Source organism: Heterodontus francisci, chromosome 6 (assembly GCF_036365525.1).
Source record: "Heterodontus francisci isolate sHetFra1 chromosome 6, sHetFra1.hap1, whole genome shotgun sequence".
Classification (NCBI taxonomy): Eukaryota; Metazoa; Chordata; class Chondrichthyes; order Heterodontiformes; family Heterodontidae; genus Heterodontus; species Heterodontus francisci.
Window position 1 is genome coordinate 88,438,061 of NC_090376.1, and position 20,107 is coordinate 88,458,167.

Below are 20,107 nucleotides of genomic sequence, written 5' to 3' on the forward strand. Positions count from 1 at the left end.
GCCCTTGTCCTTCTAGTTGGTAGAGGTTGCGGGTTTGGAAGTGCTGTCTAAGGAGCCTTGGTGCATTGCTGCAGTGCATCTTTTAGATGGTACACACTGCTGACACTGTGCGTCAGTGGTGGAGGGAGTGAATGTTTGTAGATGGGATGCCAATCAAGCGGGCTGCTTTGTTCTGGATGGTGTCGAGCTTCTTCAGTGTTGTTGGAGCTGCACCCATCCAGGCAAGTGGAGAGTATTCCATCACACTCCTGACTTGTGTGTTGTAGATGGGGGACAGGCTTTGGGGAGTCAGGAGGTGAGTTACTTTCCGCAGGAATTCTAGCCGCTGACCTGCTCTTGTAGCCACGGTATTTATATGGCTACTCCAGTTCAGTTTCTGGTCAATGGTAACCCCAGGATATTGAGAGTGGGGGATTCAGTGATCGTAATGCCATTGAATGTCAAGGGGCGATAGTTACATTCTCTCCTGTTGGAGATGGCCATTGCCTGGCACTTGTGTGGCGCGAATGTTACTTGCCACATGTCAGCCCAAGCCTGGATATTGTCCAGGTCTTGCTGCATTTCTACACAGACTGCTTCAGTATCTGAGGAGTCACGAATGGTGCTGAACATTGTGCAATCATCAGCGAACATCCTCACTTCTGACCTTATGATTAAAGGAGGGTCATTGATGAAGCAACTGAAGATGGTTTGGCCTAGGACACTCCCCTGAGGAACTCCTGCAGTGATGTCCTGAAGCTGAGATGATTGACCTCCAACAACCACAACCATCTTCCTTTGCGCTAGGTACGACTCCAACCAGTAGAAGGTTTTCCCCCTGATTCCCATTGACATCAGTTTTGCTAAGGCTCCTTGGTGCCATACTCGGTCAAATGCTGCCTTGATGTCAAGGGCAGTCACTCTCACCTCACCTCTTGAGTTCAGATCTTTTGGCCATGTTTGAACCAAGGCTGTAATGAGGTCAGGAGCTGAGTGGCCCTGGCGGAACCCAAACTGAGTGTCACTGAGCAGGTTATTGCTAAGCAAGTGTCGCTTGATGGCACTGTTGATGACACCTTCCATCACTTTACTGATGATTGAGAGTAGACTGATGGGATGGTAATTATCCTGCTTTTTGTGTACAGGACATACCTGGGCAATTTTCCACATTGCCAGGTAGATGCCAGTATTGTAGCTGTACTGGAACAATTTGGCTAGGGGCGCAGCAAGTTCTGGAGCACAGGTCATCAGTACTATTGCCGGAATATTGTCAGGGCCCATAGCCTTTGCAGTATCCAGTGACTTCAGTCGTTTCTTGATATCACGCGGAGTGAATCGAATTGGCTGAAGTCTGGCATCTGTGATGCTAGGGACCTCAGGAGGAGGCTGAGATGGATCATCAACTCGGCACTTCTGGCTGAAGATTGTTGCAAATGCTTCAGCCTTATCTTTTGCACTGATGTGCTGGGCTCCCCCATCCTTAAGGATGGGGATATTTGTGGAGCCACCTCCTCCAGTTAGTTGTTTCATTGTCCACCACCATTCATGGCTGGATGTGGCAGGACTGCAGAGCTTAGATCTGATCCGATGGTTATGTGATCGCTTCGCTCTGTCTATCGCATGCTGCTTACGCAGTTTGGCACGCAAGTAGTCCTGTGTTGGAGCTTCACCAGGTTGACAGCTCATTTTGAGGTATGCCTGGTGCTGCTCCTGGCATGCCCTCCTGCACTCTTTATTGAACCAGCGTTGGTCTCCTGGCTTGATGGTAATGGTAGAGTGGGGAATATGCCGGGCCATGAGGTCAGAGATTGTGGTTGAGTACAATTCTGCTGCTGCTGATGGCCCACAGCACCTCATGGATGCCAGTTTTGAATTGTTCGATCTGTCTAAAATCTAAATCTATCCCATTTAACATGGTGGTAGCGATACACAACACGATGGAGGGTATCCTCAATGTGAAGGCAGGACTTGGTCTCCACAAGGACTGTGCGGTGGTCACTCCTACCAATACTTGTACATGTGGAGGTTGCAGTGCGCAGGAGAGTGGTTGTGGTAATAAGTCAACCTTTTTTGAGCACCGAGTATTAATGGTGGAACTCTGATTTGCAAGTGCTTCTTCATGACATTTTAATTTGCATGAATGGCTATGTGGACTGAGTGTCGGACTTCTGAGATTACTCCAGGCAACTCCCTCACATGTTGGCATTGGGGCATTCCTTGTTTGCAGCAAAAAAGAGTCTTTTTCATATCTGTTAGAGGGAAGTAAGATGGACCTGCAGAATGTTGTAAATTGTGGGAATTATTATTTCCATGAGGAGGGTGCAGGCTTAACTATATTATGAGATCTGCCCAAGTTTGTTCAGTATGTGAAGACTTCAGTATCGTGGCTATATGCATTTTGTATTAGAAATATTAACATTGGCATTTGTAGTGATTTAACCAAATACATCTTAACACTGGGAGCCCTGGTACTTCGAGTGTAACTCATGATTAATTTCAAAAGAATATTGCATAAATGTTAAGATTACATAGGAGCAGAAGTAGGCCATTCTGCCTCTCAAGCCTGTATCGCCATTCAATTAGATAATAGCTGATCAGCATGTTAACTCCATTTACCTGCCTTACTTCTATTTCCCTTAAAACCCTTGCCTCTCTGAAATGTCCTTATACATTTAGTTGATACTTTGGATTCAAATCAGAAACATTACTATCAATATCTGTTACCATTTGACCAGAAACTGAACTGGATCAGCCATATAAGTACTGTAGCTATAAGAGTAGGTCAAAGGCTGGGAATTCCGCGTTGAGTAACTCATCTTCTGACTCCCCAAAGCCTGTCCACCATCTACAAGGCACAAGTCAGGAGTGTGATGAAAAGCTCTCCACTTGCCTGGATAAATGCAGCTCCAACAACACCCAAGAAGCTTGACACCATCCAGGATAAAGCAGCCCACTTGATTGGCACCCCATCCACCACCTTCAACACTCACTCCCTCCACCACCGACACACATTGGCAGCAGTGTGTACCATCTACACGATGCACTGCAGCAACTCACCAAGGTTCCTTCAACAGCACCTTCCAAACCCACATCCGCTACCACTTCGAAGGACAAAGGCAGCAGATGCATGGGAATGCCACCACCTGCAAGTTCCCCTCCAAGCCCCACACCATCCTGACTTGGAACTATATCGCCGTTCTTTCACTGTTGCTGGATCAAAATCCTGGCACTCCATTCCTAACAGCACTGTAGGTGTACCCACACCACATGGACTGCAGCAATTCCGGAAGGCGGTTCACCACCACCTTCTCAAGGGCAGTTAGGGATGGGCAATAAATGCTGGCCTAGCCAGCAATGCCCACATCCGTGAAAGAATAAAAAAAAAGCACAGGGACAACATCCAGGTATACCTCTCCAGCACAACCCTCAACTCTCTTTTTTCAGTTGACCTAGCCTCAACAGCTTTTTTGGGGAGAAGGGTTCCATATTCTACTCCCATTTATGTGAAGAAGTGCTTCCTGATATCACTTCTGAATGACCCAACTCTAATTTTAAGATGACGCCCCCTGTTCTGGACTCCACCAGATGAAATAGTTCCTCCAACTACTCTACCAAATCTCAATCATCTTAAACGCCTAAATTAGATTACCCTTTATATTCTATACTCAATGCAATATAAGTTTATTCAAGAAAAAATTTGCATTTATCTATCAAGTTATCATGTTGCAACATTTCAAAACGTGCAATAAATTACTTTTGAAGTGTGGCTATATAGGCAAATACAGCAGTCATACTGTATCATCAGTATGCCACAAAAAACAATGAGCTAGAAAATCAGTTAATGTGTTTGATAGTGACTGAAGAATGAATCTTGGCCAAGCGACTGGGAGCATTCGCTGCTCTTCTTCCAATAGTGTGTTGTGGCTTTAACTGTCCACTTCAACAACCAGAATAGGCAGATGGGACTTTGATTTAACATTTCATCCAAAAGTTGGCATCTCCAACAGCATAGCACTCCTTTACTAGGACACTGGAGTAACCATGTAGATTGTGAACTCTCTCACTAGGACGCTGATCCGGCTAGATCAAGGGTCTGCAACCTGCGACTCCAGAGTCAGATGTGGCTCTTTAACATCTCATTTGTGGCTGCCAACCTTTTCAGTTTGATCGCATTAACATGAAAAGAGCCTGACAAAAAATTAAGTCAAGAAATGTAAGAGCTGTGTTTTTATTGTAGGAATAAAAGACTATTCATTATGCTGCACTTCATGCTTTCAAGTGATTATTTTAACGAGAAACATCATCGTGCCCTAAATAAACCTGTTTAAGTGGTATAGCTACACCATGGTTTTAGATTCAAAGAACAGGTTTTATGGTTGTGACCATTATTGTTTCTAATATAGTTGAGAGGGTAAATTATTCTGAATGTGCTATTAGAAGCCTTTTTTTATCACCGGAATCGGTGGCCAAAAAAATTGTCTTAATTCTACGCATCTTGAGTTTTAGTTTGTTTTAAAGATGACTTTACTGACAAAATTAAAGTTAAATAAAAGTAAAAAAACGCAATGATTCAGAGTTGGGTCTATTTTAATTTTGTTTTTTTTCTATTGATATATAATAAACAAAGTACATGTATTGAATTTATGTATGTAGGTTATGCATTCTACCAGAGACACGTGGCAATTTGCAAAGTATTTGGTTTAGAAAAGCCGACATTTCATCTTGCGGCTCCAAATAGATTTTATTTTAGACAATTTTTTTTTAAAAGGCTCTTCAGGCAAACAGGTTGCTGACCTCTGGTCTAGATTGTGAGCTCCTCACTAGGACACCAGAATATCCATTTGGATTGTGAATTCAAGTCCTGGTGTTGAGCTCCAACCCAAAACCTTCAGACCTTCAACGTTACCTCTACATTTTTGGGGGAATGAAGTGCAAGACCCTTTGTAATTTTTTTTTTGCGCAGCAACTTAAAGGGGCCGTCCTGTGCATGATCTGCTTGGGAACTCTCAGGTTGCTGTGCAGCTTGCAGGAAACATTGCTTCTGGCCCAGATGCAAGGATGTTACCAACTGAGCAAAGCTGATGACAAGTGGTTAGTATTGTAGTTGAGGGCATACAGACACCGTGGGGGTAATTTTAACCCCCAAAAACAGGTGGGTTAGTGTTGGGTGAGATGTAAAAATTTTAATCTCAAAGCTTACCCCAAACTACCTCCAATCTGCCTGCTTCTGGGTTTAAGAGGCGGAAGGGGGTGGGCGATCCAGTTGTTCCCAGGAGGTGGGTTGGCCCTTTAAGTATAATAAACTGCCTGAGATTTAACCTGTCTTCCAGGTTTTGGCTGCTTTCCCTAGGCCTTGGTAAACCCAACAGATAAACTGGCGAGAACTACTTCATGGGCCAAGAGGAGCAGGCATGCCTCCTCCTGCAACTGCCCCTCTCCCCTCCCCCAGCCCCAAGCTTATCTGCCATTGGAACCCCGCCACCATCAGACACCACCTCCTCCAATCCAAAGGCCGCACGCTCACTGCCCTATTAGGGATTGGAACCACCATCACCAAGCTCCCACTACCCCAGCTGCAGGCTCCCTACCTATTCCTGCACCCTCCTCCAGAGTGTTCCCCACCCAACACGAAGCCAACAGCCTGTCAATCACATTGCTTTCCAGCTGGGGACCCTGTTTTGAAAATAAAAGACTCAAAGCCTCCACAGAAAGCAGCAACCAGAAATTCTCCCCACTGCTTACACAACCCATCCCAGTCAGCATCGGGGTCTCTGATTTTATTGCTGCAATGCACTATGTAGTCATACATTGATTCTTTGAAATTGTTTGGTTATTCCTTTAAAGCTTGTTGTACCTGTGTATCCTACTTTTGAATAGTGCTCCATCATCCTGATCCATATACAAAACTAAATTTGTAATTATCTGCAATATGTCCTCTGCTCACAAAATGAGCAAGCAGCCTTGTTAAACAATTTGAACATTAAGTTACCATGGAATTTGGAGTTATTTTGTAATTGGAATCAAAATATATTTAATAAAGTTGCAATTAAAATATCAGCTGGGTCAGAATACATAAATAGCTCTGACTTTCTTGTTTTTAGCAGCTTTTTAAAATTGTGGAAATCATTGCTTGAACAGACAGAAGAACCTTGGGATAGAAACATAGAAAATAGGAGCAGGAGTTGGCCATTCAGCCCTTCGAGCCTGCTCCTCCATTCATTATGATCATGGCTGACCATCCAACTCAGCAATCTGTTCCCGCTTTTCCCCCATTTCCTTTGATCCTTTTCACCCCAAGAGCTATATCTAACTCCTTCTTGAAAACATACAATGTTTTGGCCTCAACTGTTTTCTGTGGTAGCGAATTCCACAGGCTCACTACTCTCTGGGTGAAGTAATTTCTCCTCATCTCAGTCCTGAAAGGTTTACCCCGTATCCCTGGACTATGACCCCTGGTTCTGGACTCCCCCACCATTGGGAACATCCTTCCTGCATCTACCTTGTCAAATCCTGTTAGAATTTTATAGGTTTCTATGAGATCCCCCCTCACTCTTCTGAACTCCAGCGATTATAATCCTAACCGACTCAATCTCTCCTCATACGTCAGTACCACCATCCCAGGAATCAGTCTGGTAAACCTTCACTGCACTCCCTCTATAGCAAGAACATCCTTCCTCAGATAAGGAGACCAAAACTGCACACAATATTCCAGGTGTGGCTTCACCAAGGCCCTATATAATTGCAGCAAGACATCCCTGCTCCTGTACTTGAATCCTCTCGCTATGAAGGCCAACATATCATTTGCCTTTTTTACTGCCTGTTACACCTGCATGCTTACCTTCAGTGACTGGTGTACGAGAACATCCAGGTTTCATGCATATTCCCCTTAGGCGAATCCATTTTAGGCATTACATATTTTAAAGAACAAAGTGTTATTTTGAACACTGTCTTTGCTTGTGTGAATCTCTGACTGGTGCAATTGGTTACACAGGGTAAGAATCAGCAGATGTCGCCAGCCATACGTGAATATATTTTAAAAATTAATGTCTTTAGCTGTAAATTAAATAAATATTACTGCAATGGAAACTCTAGTCTGAAGCCATTATACAACCATGATCTAACTCATTTGTTTTAAAACTGTCTCAAAGCATATCTCATGGACTTTTCAATACTTGTATTGAATATCATTTACTACATTGTTCCTATCTTAAATAATAAATGTGAATGACTTCTTGTCCCTATTCTTCCATGATTGATAGAGCATTTTTTTGCCCTAAGAAATTTGTTACTTTGGAATTAATTAGGTTGTGGATCTCAGATATCTTTCTCATTTTCATTCAAAGTTGTTTCTTCTGGCAGAATCATTTATATGAACCTCTTTTCTCAGAAGTATATATTTATCCAATGATTTTCCCAGATACTGCATGTATTGGCCATACAGCCACTAATTGGCACCTACTTGAAAAGTACTGTACAACACACATAATCCAGATTATGGTTTAAGAATTATTCTATATGAGGTCCATTTCCCATATCCATTTGTGCAAAACTCTAGCTCTTAGTGTAATTGTTCAGATGCAACATTGTTATTTATTGTCTGAGATGTTGTAATTGGTGGGAGAGTTTCATTGTGTGTGTGATTAATTGTTTTGGGGATATTTTGCTACTTATGTTGTGCAATGTTTCAAATCAGATACTACTAGAGCGATTCCTTCTTGAAGCTATCCCATCTTTGAAGAGCCATTTGACCTACATTAAGCTTTGCAATAAAAAATGTAGGCCCCAAAAACCTGTGTGGTGGCACATGCTGGCATTCGTACTGAGATGTGCCTGTCAAAGATCTCTGCCAGTGATCCGGCTAAGGGGAAGAAACATGTAGATCCTCTCATGGCCCCCTGGGTGAGGGGTGGGGGGTGGTGGTGGGTGGGAAGGGGCGTGTGGGCACTGTAAAACAAAGAGACTTGGCAGGCCTAATTTATGGGAGTCAAGGACACAATCCTGGCCTGGACTTCCAGTTGGGCCTATATCCACCCCTTGGTTTGCCTGTATGTCCAGTCTTACCAATTATACTTGTGCCAAACATATACACTGGCACCCTAGGAATGCCTGAGCTCCGGCAACTCTGATGTTTTGAGTTCCCGACCAGAATTTGATCCTTTCCCCTGTCCACCCCCTGCCTTCATCCCTTACATTGACAACTTTAACCCTGGCCACTCTGTTAGTTTTTATTTACATCATATAAAAACTGTTTACTTGAGTGGGTTAAAGGTCACAAAGGAGAAGGTAACTCTTGGTGTGTTGAAGTGATTTTCTCATTCTCTTCTTTACTTGAGTTTTCTGACCTTATCTGCTGGATAAGTTATACAGCTGTAAAGTAAGACATTGCTGTAAGCAATAACCAGCTCACAAACAGGTTGAGTTTAATATATTTCAGTTGCACGGAGAGGGAAGCTGAATTTTTCTGTTTTAACATAAAGCCGTGCTGTTTTTGATTTATATTTTTCATGCAGGTTTTTCCATATGTTCTACTACTAGTGGCAATCCTTATGTATGTTCCAGCCTTGTTTTGGCAGTTTACTGCAGCACCTCAGCTTTATGGAGATTTGAATTTTATAATAGAAGAGCTTGATAAGGCCTACAACCGTGGAATCAGATTAGCACAGCACATTGTCAGCACCAGTGGATTTGATGCTAACAGCTGTTTCCAATCCTATGGGGAACAAAGTGGGTATGTAGATAAGCTGATTATTGGTTGTACATTTGTATGGTTGGTAAATGTTGCAGCTATCCTATGCCTGTGGATTCTGCACCAGATTTTTTGTTATGTTGAATAAGTCGTGCAGAATGGTGGTCGGATAAGCTCATATTTTCTGTATGGTTATTGCAATTATCATTTATTTCATGTCAGATTGTATATGAGTGGAAAATTAGCTTGTTCCCCGACTTCCTTTGCTTTCTTTTAAAAGAAGGCTTGCTTGCTCCTTTAATAGTTACTTCCAACGCATTAACAAAACGAGGGGAATGGGGATCTTTAAATGTGCAATTTTGTTGGCAGAAACAAAAAAGAAGCAGCCAATCATGGCACAGTGGTAAAAATCCTTTAACACTTCTCAAAATTCTAACAAGCCATTTAACAAGAATAAATTAGGAAAAAAAGCAAGTAATTCACTTGAAGCACGCCATATTTATATAAAAGTGCTGAATGGCAAATTCAAGAACACCATGGACTGGGTTCTTGTCTTTCTGGAGGGCAGCGGTAGCACAAGTGTTCAGAATCTGTCGTGGTGCTGATCCATTTTCCTGGCTCAGGTCTGTTTAGTATGCAGTGTGGTCTCCCAGTAGGTTCCCATCACCAAGGTGGAACCTACCACTACCAAAGAGGAAAATTGTGGTCATGTTGCAATGGGACTGCCAGAAGTAATGAGGGACTGGATTTTACCCCAAACACCCACCCCTGACATGGGCTTTCATGGCAGGGCAGGTCGGCAAGTGCCTCTGGGAGAGAGCTGCCATGCACCATGATGCCGGGAGGGCCCAGCTCAAAATACCGGCAGCGGTGAGGCTTCGTGTAGGCCCCCTGCTGCTCGGCAATGGGATCCCAATTTGAATATTTAAATAAATTAAAATGATTTCTTTAACAAAGCTCAAGTCGTTGCCTCATGTCCTGCTGCCATCTTCGGTCTGGCGGCCAGCACTCCCACACCTTCAGATCCCCGTCTAGGGAAAGGAGGCTCAACACGGGTGGGGGGTAAGTTTATCAGTGCAGTGTGGGGTGGGGGGGGGATGGCAGGTGGTGGAAATGGGGTCAAATTAGCGTCATAGCTGTAGGAGATGGTGGGAAGGGTTGTAGTTGAAAGTTTGTTCAGTTTTGGGGTGAGGGGAAGGTCAGATGGTAAAGCTTAAGTGTTTTGGGGAGGAAGGGCAAATAATTTAATTATTGGGGATGTGGGAGAGGGGCAAAAGAGATGTATTTATTTATTTTAATTCAATTTACCTTTAAATATTTAAATCAGCTGGTAGGGCTGACAGCCCTTTGAAAATGGCGACATCGCTTGTGCACAGGCAGCTGATGCCATTGCTGTGGATGGACAGCCCACCCCCTCCACGTGATTGGGGGGTGGTGCGACCTGTCCTGGCTATTTAAATGAGCCGCTGCACGGAAGATTGCGGCAGTTCTATGGCATCCGGCGGCAAGATTATAAAATCCAGGCTGACCAGATTTAAAGAGGCAAAAGAGTCCTGAAGAAGAATTCAGCAGAAACTTTTGTAAGCCTTCAACACATTTAATGTTGGTGAGGCAGTGGTAGGCCTCACCACCTGATTTTGTTTGACTGCAACATTTAACCTTCCTCCTTCCTAGCCCAGAGGCACTGAGAGCAACTGTAGAACCTCAAATTCTGCCCTGGCTGAAATCAGATGACTCAGCACACACTGGGAATCTAACCTAAATTTTAGATTGTACCACTCATTGAATTTGTGCAAGAAAGGTTTTATTATTGGAAATCAGATGTTATTTACAGGTCAGATGTATTCTGTTTGATATAATTATTTTTAATTAAGCACCAATTTGAAAACTTGTTAACATACAAGTACAATTCTTAACATAGTGGGGTAAACTTTTGTCTTCATTGCATGAGTGTTAGTCTGGTGAAAAGGGTAACCCACCCATTACATATATGCCCAATCTTCATTTCATTGATTTCACCAGAATGAAAATCTGTTGGGTTTTATAATAGGCACTTGCTTAGCAATAACCTGCTCAGTGACGTTCAGTTTGGGTTCCGCCATAGCCACTCAGTTCCTGACCTCATTACAGCCATGGTTCAAACATGGACAAAAGAGCTGAACTTAAGAAATGAGGTTAGAGTGACTGCACTTGACATCAAGGCAGCATTTGACCGAGTATGGCATCAAGGAGCCCTAGCAAAACGAAACTCAACGGGAATCGGGGGAACCTCTCTGCTGGTTGGAGTTGTACCTAGTGCAAAGGAAGATGGTTGTGGTTGTTGGAGGTCAATCATCTCAGCTCCAGGATATCACAGCAGGAGTTCTTCAGGGTAGTGTCCGAGGCACAACCATCTTCAGCTGCTTCATCAATGACCTTTCTTCAATCATAAGGCCAGAAGTGGGGATGTTCGCTGATGATTGCACAATGTTCATCACCATTTGCAACTCCTCAGATACTGAAGCAGTCCGTGTAGAAATGCAGCATCACCTGGACAATATCCAGGCTTGGGCTGATGTGTGACACGAAAGTTACTTGCCACTTAAGTGCCATGCAATGACCATCTCCAACAAGTGAGAATCTAACCATCTCCCTTTGATATTCAATGGCATTACGATCACTGAATCCCCCAGTATCAACATCCTGGGGGTTACCATTGACCAGAAACTGAACTGGAGTAGCCATATAAATACCGTGGCTACAAGAGCAGGTCAGAGGCTAGGAATCTTGCAGTGAGTAACTCACCTCCTAACCCCCCCAAAGCATGTCTGCCATCTACAAGGCACAAGTCAAGAGTGTAATGGAATACTCTCCACTTGCCTGGATGGGTGCAGCTCCAACAACACTCAAGAAGCTTGACATGGCAGTGGTTAGCACCGCAGCCTCACAGGTCCAGCAACCCGTTCTGGGTACTGCCTGTGCGGAGTTTGCAAGTTCTCCCTGTGACCGCGTGGGTTTCCTCCGGGTGCATCCGGTTTCCTCCCACATGCCAAAGACTTGCAGGTTGATAGGGTACATTGGCCATTGTAAATATTGCCCCGAGTGTAGGTAGGTGGTAGGAGAATTGAGGGAAGGTGGGAATGTGAGAGGGAAAAGTGGGATTAATGTAGGATTAGTATAAATAGGTGGCTGATGGTCAGCGCGGACTCGGTGGGCTGAATGGCCTGTTTCGGTGTTGTATCTCTCTATGACTCTATGACCATCCAGGACAAAGCATCCCGCTTGATTGGCACCCCATTCAGAAACATTCACTCGCTCCACCACCGACGCACAGTGGCAGCAGTGTGTACTATCTACGATGCACTGCAGCAATGCACCAAGGCTCCTTCGACAGCACCTTCGAAACCCACAACCTCTACCACCTAGAAGGACAAGGGCAGCAAATGCATGGGAATACCATCACCTGCAAGTTCCCCTCCAAGTCACACACCATCCTGACTTGGAACTATGTCACCATTCCTTCACTGTGGCTGGGTCAAAATCCTGGAACTCCCTTCCTAACAGCACTGTGGGTGTCCCTACCCCACATGGACAGCAGCGGTTCAAGAAGGCAGCTCACCACCACCTTCTCAAGGGCAATTAGGGATGGGTAATAAATGTTGTCCTAGCCAGCTACGCCCACATCCCATGAATGAATTTTTAAAAATCTGCTCCTTCTCCAGATTACTGCCCATGTGGTAAAGTTTAAGATTGACCCAAAAGAGTTCCAATCACACTTGTGTTGACAGTAAGATGTGCCAAGTTGAATGCTGGTGTTTCCCTGGAGGGAGAGAGGGAAAGAAAATTATATATTTCTCTTGTTTCATGTTATAAACTCTGTTCCCTGGCTATTGATCTGGCAACAGTCTGAGATTAAGCTAGTCTGTTTGCAACTTTGGTGTCACATTTAATCCTGAGATGAGTTTCCAAGCACATACTCGCACCATCACTAAGACTGCCTATTTCTATCTTCATAACATCGCCTGTCTTCGCCCTATCTCAGCTCATCTGCTCCTGAAACCCTCAGTTTGCCTTAGTTACCTCTAGACATGACTATTCCAATGCAATCCTGGCTGGTCTCCCACATTCTACCCTCCATAAACTTGAGGTCATCCAAAACTATGCTGTCTGTGTCTTAACTTGCACCAAGTCCCATTCACCTGTCACCCCTGTGCTTGCTCACCTACGTTGGTTCCCAGTCAAGCAATGTCTTGATTTTAAAATTCTCATCCTTGTTTTCAAATTCTTCCATGGCTTCACCCTTCCCTAACATTGTAATCTCCTCCAGCCCCACAATCCTCCTTAGACATCTGCGCTCCTCTAATTCTGGCCTTTTGAGCATCCACGATTTTACTCGATCCACCATTAGTGGCTGTGCCTTCAGTTGCCTAGGCCCTAAGCTCTGGAATACCCTCCTTACACCTCTCCGCCTCTCTACCTCACCTTTCCTCCGTTAAGACACAACTTAAAATCTATTTCTTTGACCTAGCTTTTGACCTAATAGCTCCTTTTTTGGCTCGGTGTCATATTTTGTTTTATAATGCTCGTATGAAATGCCTTGGGTCATTTTATTACGTTAAAGGCACTATATAAATATAAGTTGTTATAATTTTCAGGAGCATGCCACTGGATGCCTTATTGACTTGGGTATGCTGCGTGGATTCCTAAAGGAGGTAGTAAATGTCTAAAGTAGTAAGTAGTAGTAACTTGTAAGGAATGGTATGAAACAATTTAGGTTCTCTTCATTTAATATATTTTTTTTAATTTTAGTTCCAAGGAGAAAAGAGAGAATTTTTTCCAGTTCCCAATAGTGGAGCGTTATTTGAAATCGAAAGAAGACTCTTGCAGGATGTTGACAATGTATCTTATTCGCAAAGGCCTTGCTCTCACTTTTCTAATACTTGCCTGCATCTACTTGGGATATTACATCTCTCTGACCTCTCTCACAGATGAATTCAAATGCTCAGTCAAAACAGGCATTTTGGGGAACGAAACAAGCATACCAGAATTTTTTCAGTGCAAACTCATTTCTGTTGGAATTTTTCAACTTCTAAGTATTGTCAACATTGTCGTATATATCCTTCTTATACCAGTCGCAGTGTACAGTATGATTTTTCCTTTAAGAAAGAACTTCACTTTTCTTAAAGTGTATGAATTTTTGCCACAGTTTGAAGTGATGAACATTACCAAAGCCTATGCGAATGACTTGAACCTGTATCTGTTATTTTTGGAAGAAAATATCAGTGAAATAAAATCACATAAGTGTCTTAAAGTGCTAGAACACATAAAAGGAAAGGGATTACCAGAACCATCGGTGATGGATGCAATGATGCCTTTAATAGCCCTTGGACAAGTCAAGTCAGATGTGGTAGATAGTTTGGCCAAAACCAAGAAAGCTGAGCAGAAATCTAACCCCAACATGGACCTGAATGCAACACAACTGAAAGGTAAGACTTTTAGTTGAAAATAACCATCAAAATAAATTTCCTGCACTTTTCTCTCACTTTTTACACAGAACACAGGGATTAAATGCCTGGTTAAAATAGTGCAGATAGGAATTTTGTACTAGCATATTATATGTCGGTAAACAGTGCAGATTATATACTCATATCTTTCTCAAGCTGTGAGGGTAGTAACAAACTTTTTAATCATTATTACTGTTTGGATTGTTTTGATAGCAGTTCTCATAAACAGAAACCTATTTCAATCAGCCTGGATTGAATAGTCTCAAAACCTGATGTGCTGAAATAGCAAGGAAAAAGAAGAAAAAATGAGAGAAAACTTGTATTTTACATTACAGTTTTTGTTGCAAGGATTTCTCCATGGTGTAGGCTCATGATTATTTTCAAATTTTAAGTATCTTCTAAGATAATTAGGATGGATTTTCCTGAGCTATGTTCCCAGAGCACAGTCTGATTTCCAAGCACAAAGGTCAGGAAAGGGGATGGGCACCCAGATCAACTGGTCTCTGTCCCTTTAACCTTGTCATGGGATTTCCTGGGTGGAGGCTGAGCTTGTACTTGTAGGAGACACAAGTCATTCTGAGACATACTAATGAGGCAGGAGGGGGTGTTCCTGGCCTCTCACCTCATTTTCCTGTTTGTCTACTTACTGGGTACCCTGGGGCAGAGGTTCCCGAAGTACAAGACACCCTGGCCTGCCCCCAACTTCCACTGATTGGAAAGTCTGCAGGAATTCTGAGGCAGGCCAAAGCCTTTCAGATAGGGCCAATGTATAAGCAATCCTGCAGAACCTTAATTTCCTGCCCTTCTAGTGGAATTCGGGCCTGTAAATGGCCCAGGGTAGTAAATCCCTGTGGTCTGGGGGCAGGATAGGAGCAGCACATTTTGTGCGCACTACTTCTGTGTGACACCAGAGCTGAAAGGAAAGTAGATCCACCCTATCATATTCAGCAGATATAAATTCACATAGAGTCTACTCCAAATAAATCAGTAACTTTTGCACTAAAATGAATTAAATGACAGAAATAATACAGCAAAGTGGGAATTTATTGCTAAAAAAAACATATTTCAAATTAAGGAACTTTGAATTAAAAAGAGTAGATTTTGTGGCAACATTGATGGAGAATATGGCACCAGAAATATCTAACAACATCTATATTAGAATTGTTGAGTGGGATTTAAAGATTCAATTTCAAAATGTATTAAAGTGTGTCAGGCTTTATGGACAAAAAATCATTGCAAAATAGTAGTTGATATTTATAAACATTGCAAACTAATTTTTTTGCATGAACCTTAAATTCCATACTTTGGCCCCCCTGTGGCTCTGCAGCCGCCTGTTCCTTTCTGTCGGCATGTTCTGTCAGTTAGCTGAATATGTCCCCAGAAACTGCATAGGACATTTCGACAAAGCTAAAGTTGTGGGGACTTGTCCCATTCATGGAAGTGCAATCCACCTCCCCAACCCCAAAGCAGAAATCTTTGTTCCCTATTATGGATTTGTCGATAGCTGTCATTGCTGATAAAGATTGAATGACTTATGTAGCAGGTAACTGATTCACAACCCCTGTTTTATGCCTGGGAAGCAAGTTGAAAATCTACTGCATGGTCTCTGCTTCAATCACTAACTCCAATAGTACATTTAAATTATTCTACAGTCTCGACTGTTCTAACAAAATCATTCCTTCAGTCCCACCCCCACTTCCGCTGACATTCCCACCTGTCCAAGTGTGGATGCTTTTCCCTCCGTGCTCCATCTTATTCCTACTTGATTCTTCCACCCCTATTCTCCTAATGAATCCATACCCAACAAAGCTTTAAATTGTTAAAGAATTTACTCAACCAATGCTGTGATGGTAGGAGTATAGTAAGTACTGTAAAGGACTTATACTTGGATCTTGATCACAGCCATGAATGTGAAATTCTGAGAGTCTTGCTCTGTCAGCGAAACTTGCATCTGCTCGGAGATTCCCATAGATCCCCTCCCAAATCACAGTTCATTAATGTAATTGACCCATGCCAGTAGAATCATAGAATGGTTATGCAGAAGCAGGCCATTTGGCCCGTCGTGTTCAGGTTGGCTCTCTGCAAGAGCAACTCACCTAGTCCCACTCCCATGCCCTATCCCTGTAGCCCTGCAAATTTTTTTCTCTTCAGGTGCTTATCCAATTCCCTTTTGAAACCCACAATTGAATCTGCCTCCATCACACTCTCAGGCAATGCATTCCAGATCATAACCACTTGCTGCATTAAAACATTTTTCCTCATGTTACCATTGATTCTTTAGCCAATCACCTTACATTGGTGTCCTCTGGTTCTTGACTCTTCTGTCACTGGGAACAGTTTATCCCTGTCTACTTTGTCTAGATCCCTCATGACTTTGAACGCTTCTATCAAAATTAGGAAATTAGGACAGCAAACAGAGGGCATGAGAGAATATTGGCAAGCAAAATCAAGCTGAACCTAAAGATGTTTTATCAGTACATTAAGAGTAAGAGGATAACTAGGGAAAGCATAGGACCCATAAAAGACCAAAAAGGTAACCTATGTGTAGGGGCAGAAGATGTTGGTATTGTTCTTAATGAATACTTTGCATCTGTCTTCACAAAAGAGGGGGACGATGCAAATAATATAGTTAAGGAAGAGGGGTGTAAAGTATTGGATGTGATCAACATAGGAAAAGAGGAAGTATTAATGGGATTAGCATCATTGAAAGTTGATAAATCACCAGGACTGGATGAAATGCACCCCACGCTGTTAAAAGAAGCAAGAGAGGAAATAGTGGAAGGTCTGACCATCATTTTCCAGTCCTCACTGGATATAAGTGTGGTACCAGAGGATTGGAGGACTGCTAACGTTGTACCTCTGTTTCAAAAGGGAGCGAAGGATAGACTGAATAATTACAGGCCAGTCAGTCTAACCTCAGTAGTGGGCAAATTATTGGAATCTATTCTGAGAGACAGGATAAACTGTCACTTAGAAAGGCACAGATTAGTCAAGCATTGTCAGCATGGATTTGTTGAGGAAAGATCTTGTCTGACCAACTTGATCAAATTGTTTGAAGAAGTAACAAGGAAGATAGATGAGGGTAGTGCAGTTGATGTGGTCTAACATGGATTTTAGCAAGACTTTTGACAAGGTCCCACATGGCAGACTGGTTAAAAAAAATCCCATGGGATCCAGGGAAATGCAGCAAGGTGGATAGAAAATTGGTTCAATGGCAAGAAATATAGGTTAATTGTTGACGGGTGTTTTTGCGACTGGAGGGCTGTTTTCAGTGGCATTCCGCAGGGCTCAGTACTGGGTCCCCTGCTTTGTGTGGTATATGTTAACAATTTGGACGTAAATGTGGGGGGCATGATCAAGAAGTTTGCAGATGACACAAAGATTGGCCGTGTGGTAGATAGCAAGGAGGATAGCTGCAGACTGCAGGAAGATATTGATGGTCTGGCCAAATGGCAAGAAAAGTGGCAAATGGAATTCAACCTGGAGAAGTGTGAGGTGATGCATTGGGGAAGGTCAAACAAGGCAAAGGAATACACAATTAATGGGAAAATACTGAGAGGTTTAGAGGAAATGAGGGACCTTGAAATAAATGTCCACAGATCCCTGAAGGTAGCAGGACAGGTCGATAAGGTGGTTAAGAAGGCATATGGAATCCTTTCCTTTATTAGCCGAGGTGTAGAATATAAGAGCAGGGAGGTTATGCTGGAACTGTATAGATCATTGGTTAGGCCACAACTTGAGTACTGTGTGCAGTTCTGGTCACCTCATTACAGAAAGGATGTAATTACACTAGAGAGAGTAAAGAGGAGATTTACGAGGATGTTGCAGGGATTGGAAAAATGCAGCTGTGAGGAAAGATTGGTTAGGCTGGGGTTGTTCTCCTTGAACAGAGAAGGCTGAGAGGAGATCTGATTGAAATGTACAAAATTTTGAGGGGCCTGGATAGAGTGGCGGTGAAGGGCCTATTTACCTTAGCTAAGAGGTCAGTGACAAGGGGGCATAGATTTAAAGTGATTGGTAGAAAGATTAGAGAGGAGATGAGGAAAGACAAATTCACTCAGAGGGTGGTGGGGGTCTGGAACGCACTGCCTGAAAGGGGTAGTTGAGGCAGAAACCCTCAACTCATTCAAAAGAAGTCTGGATATGCACCTCAAATGCCATAATCTGCAGGGCTACAGACCAAATGCTGGAAGGTGGGATTAGAACGGGTGGATAATTTTTCAGCCGGCACAGACATGATGGGTGAAGTGGCCTCTTTCTGTGTTGTAAACTTTCTATGATTCTCAATCTATTCTCAACCTTTTTTTTATATAAGGAGAACAACCCCAGCTGTTCCAATCTATCCATCTAACTGAAACCTTCATCCCTGCAATTATTGACTTAAATCTTTTCTGCACCCTCTCTAAATGCTTGACATCCTTCATAATGTAAGGCCCACCACAATCTTCTCGAGGGCAATTAAGGATGGGCAGCAAATTCTGGCCTTGTAAACCACGCCCACATCCCATGAAAGAATAAAAGAAAATTGGACACAATTCTCCAGTTGAGGCCAAACCAGAGTTTTATAAAGGTTCATCATAAATTCCTTGCTTTTGTACTCTATACCTCTATTTGTAAAGTGCAGGATCCTGTATGCCTTATAAACCACTTTCTCAACCTGTCCTGCCACCTTCAATGATTTGTGCACATATACCCCCAGGTCTCTCTGTTCCTGCACCCTTTTAGAATTGTATCCAGAATTGTATTCTTTATTTTGTACTGTCTCTCTTCATTCTTTCTACCAGAATGCACCATTTCACATTTCTCTGCGTTAAACTTAGTCTGCCACATGCCCACTTATTCCACCAGCCTGTCTATGTTCTCTTGATGTCTATTGCTATCCTCCTCACAGTTCACAATACTTCCAAGTTTTGTGTCATCTGCAAAGTTTGAAATTGTGCCCTGCAAACCCAAGTCTAGGTGATTAATATATATCAAGAAAGCAGTGGTCCTAGTATCGACTCTGGGGAACCCCACTGCATATCATCCTGCAGTCTGAACAACAACTGTTCACCATTACTCTCTATTTTCTGTCACTCAGCCAACTTCATATTCACAATGCCACTTACCCTTTTATTCTATGAGCTTCAACTTTGTTGGCAGGTTTATTTTGTGGCAGTTAATCAGACATCTTTTGGTAGTCCGTATACACCATATCAACCACATTACTGTCATCAACCCTCTCTGTTACCTCATCAAAAAACTCAATTAAGTTAATTAAACATGATTTGCCTTTAACAAACCCATGCTGGCTTTCCTTTAAATAATCCACATTTGTCTAAGTGACAGTTTTGTCCCAGCTAATCGTGTCTAAAATCTTTCCCATCACCGAGGTTAAACTGACTGGCCTGTATTTGTTGGGCTTGTCCTTATACCCTTTTTGAACAAGGGTATAACATTTGCAATTTTCCAGCCCTCTGGCACCACCCCGAGATCTGAAGAGGATTGGTAGATTATGGCCAGTACCTCCCCATATTTTTAATACCTTACTTCCCTCAGCATCCTCAGATGTATTCCATCCGGTCCAGGTGACTTACCAACTTTAAGTACAGCCAGTCTTTCTAATACTTGCTCTTTATCAATTTTTAACTTATCCAGTGTCTCAACTACCTCCTCTTTCACGATGACTTGGGCAGCATCTTCTTCCTTGATTAAAAACAGATGCAAAGTATTCATTTAGTACCTCTGCCTTCATGCATAGATCCCCTTTTGATCCCTAATCGGCCCCAGTAATAGTGCTTCAGAGGTGCCCACCCGGTTGCACTCAGGTAAATCAGAGTGGCACATAGCTGCTGCACTAGAGGGACTGTGTGGCCTGAGAGAGCACTGTGTTCTTCAGTTTCTAATGGAGTTCACGATTATTATTTGAAAGGTAATTGATCTTAGCACATCTAGTAAACTTCAGGCGGAACTCATCCCA

The 20,107-nt window shown here is 42.9% G+C and overlaps 1 protein-coding gene across 1 annotated transcript in view; it reads left to right on the forward strand.

Annotated features, from left to right (window-relative positions):
• Window positions 1-20,107, forward strand: part of panx1a (pannexin 1a) — a 70,541-nt gene that overhangs the window by 35,337 nt on the left and 15,097 nt on the right. Inside the window, exons 3-4 of the mRNA XM_068034010.1 lie at window positions 8,490-8,707; window positions 13,454-14,130. Of these exons, the coding sequence (XP_067890111.1) occupies window positions 8,490-8,707; window positions 13,454-14,130 (895 nt within the window). The remainder of the gene's footprint in view (window positions 1-8,489; window positions 8,708-13,453; window positions 14,131-20,107) is intronic.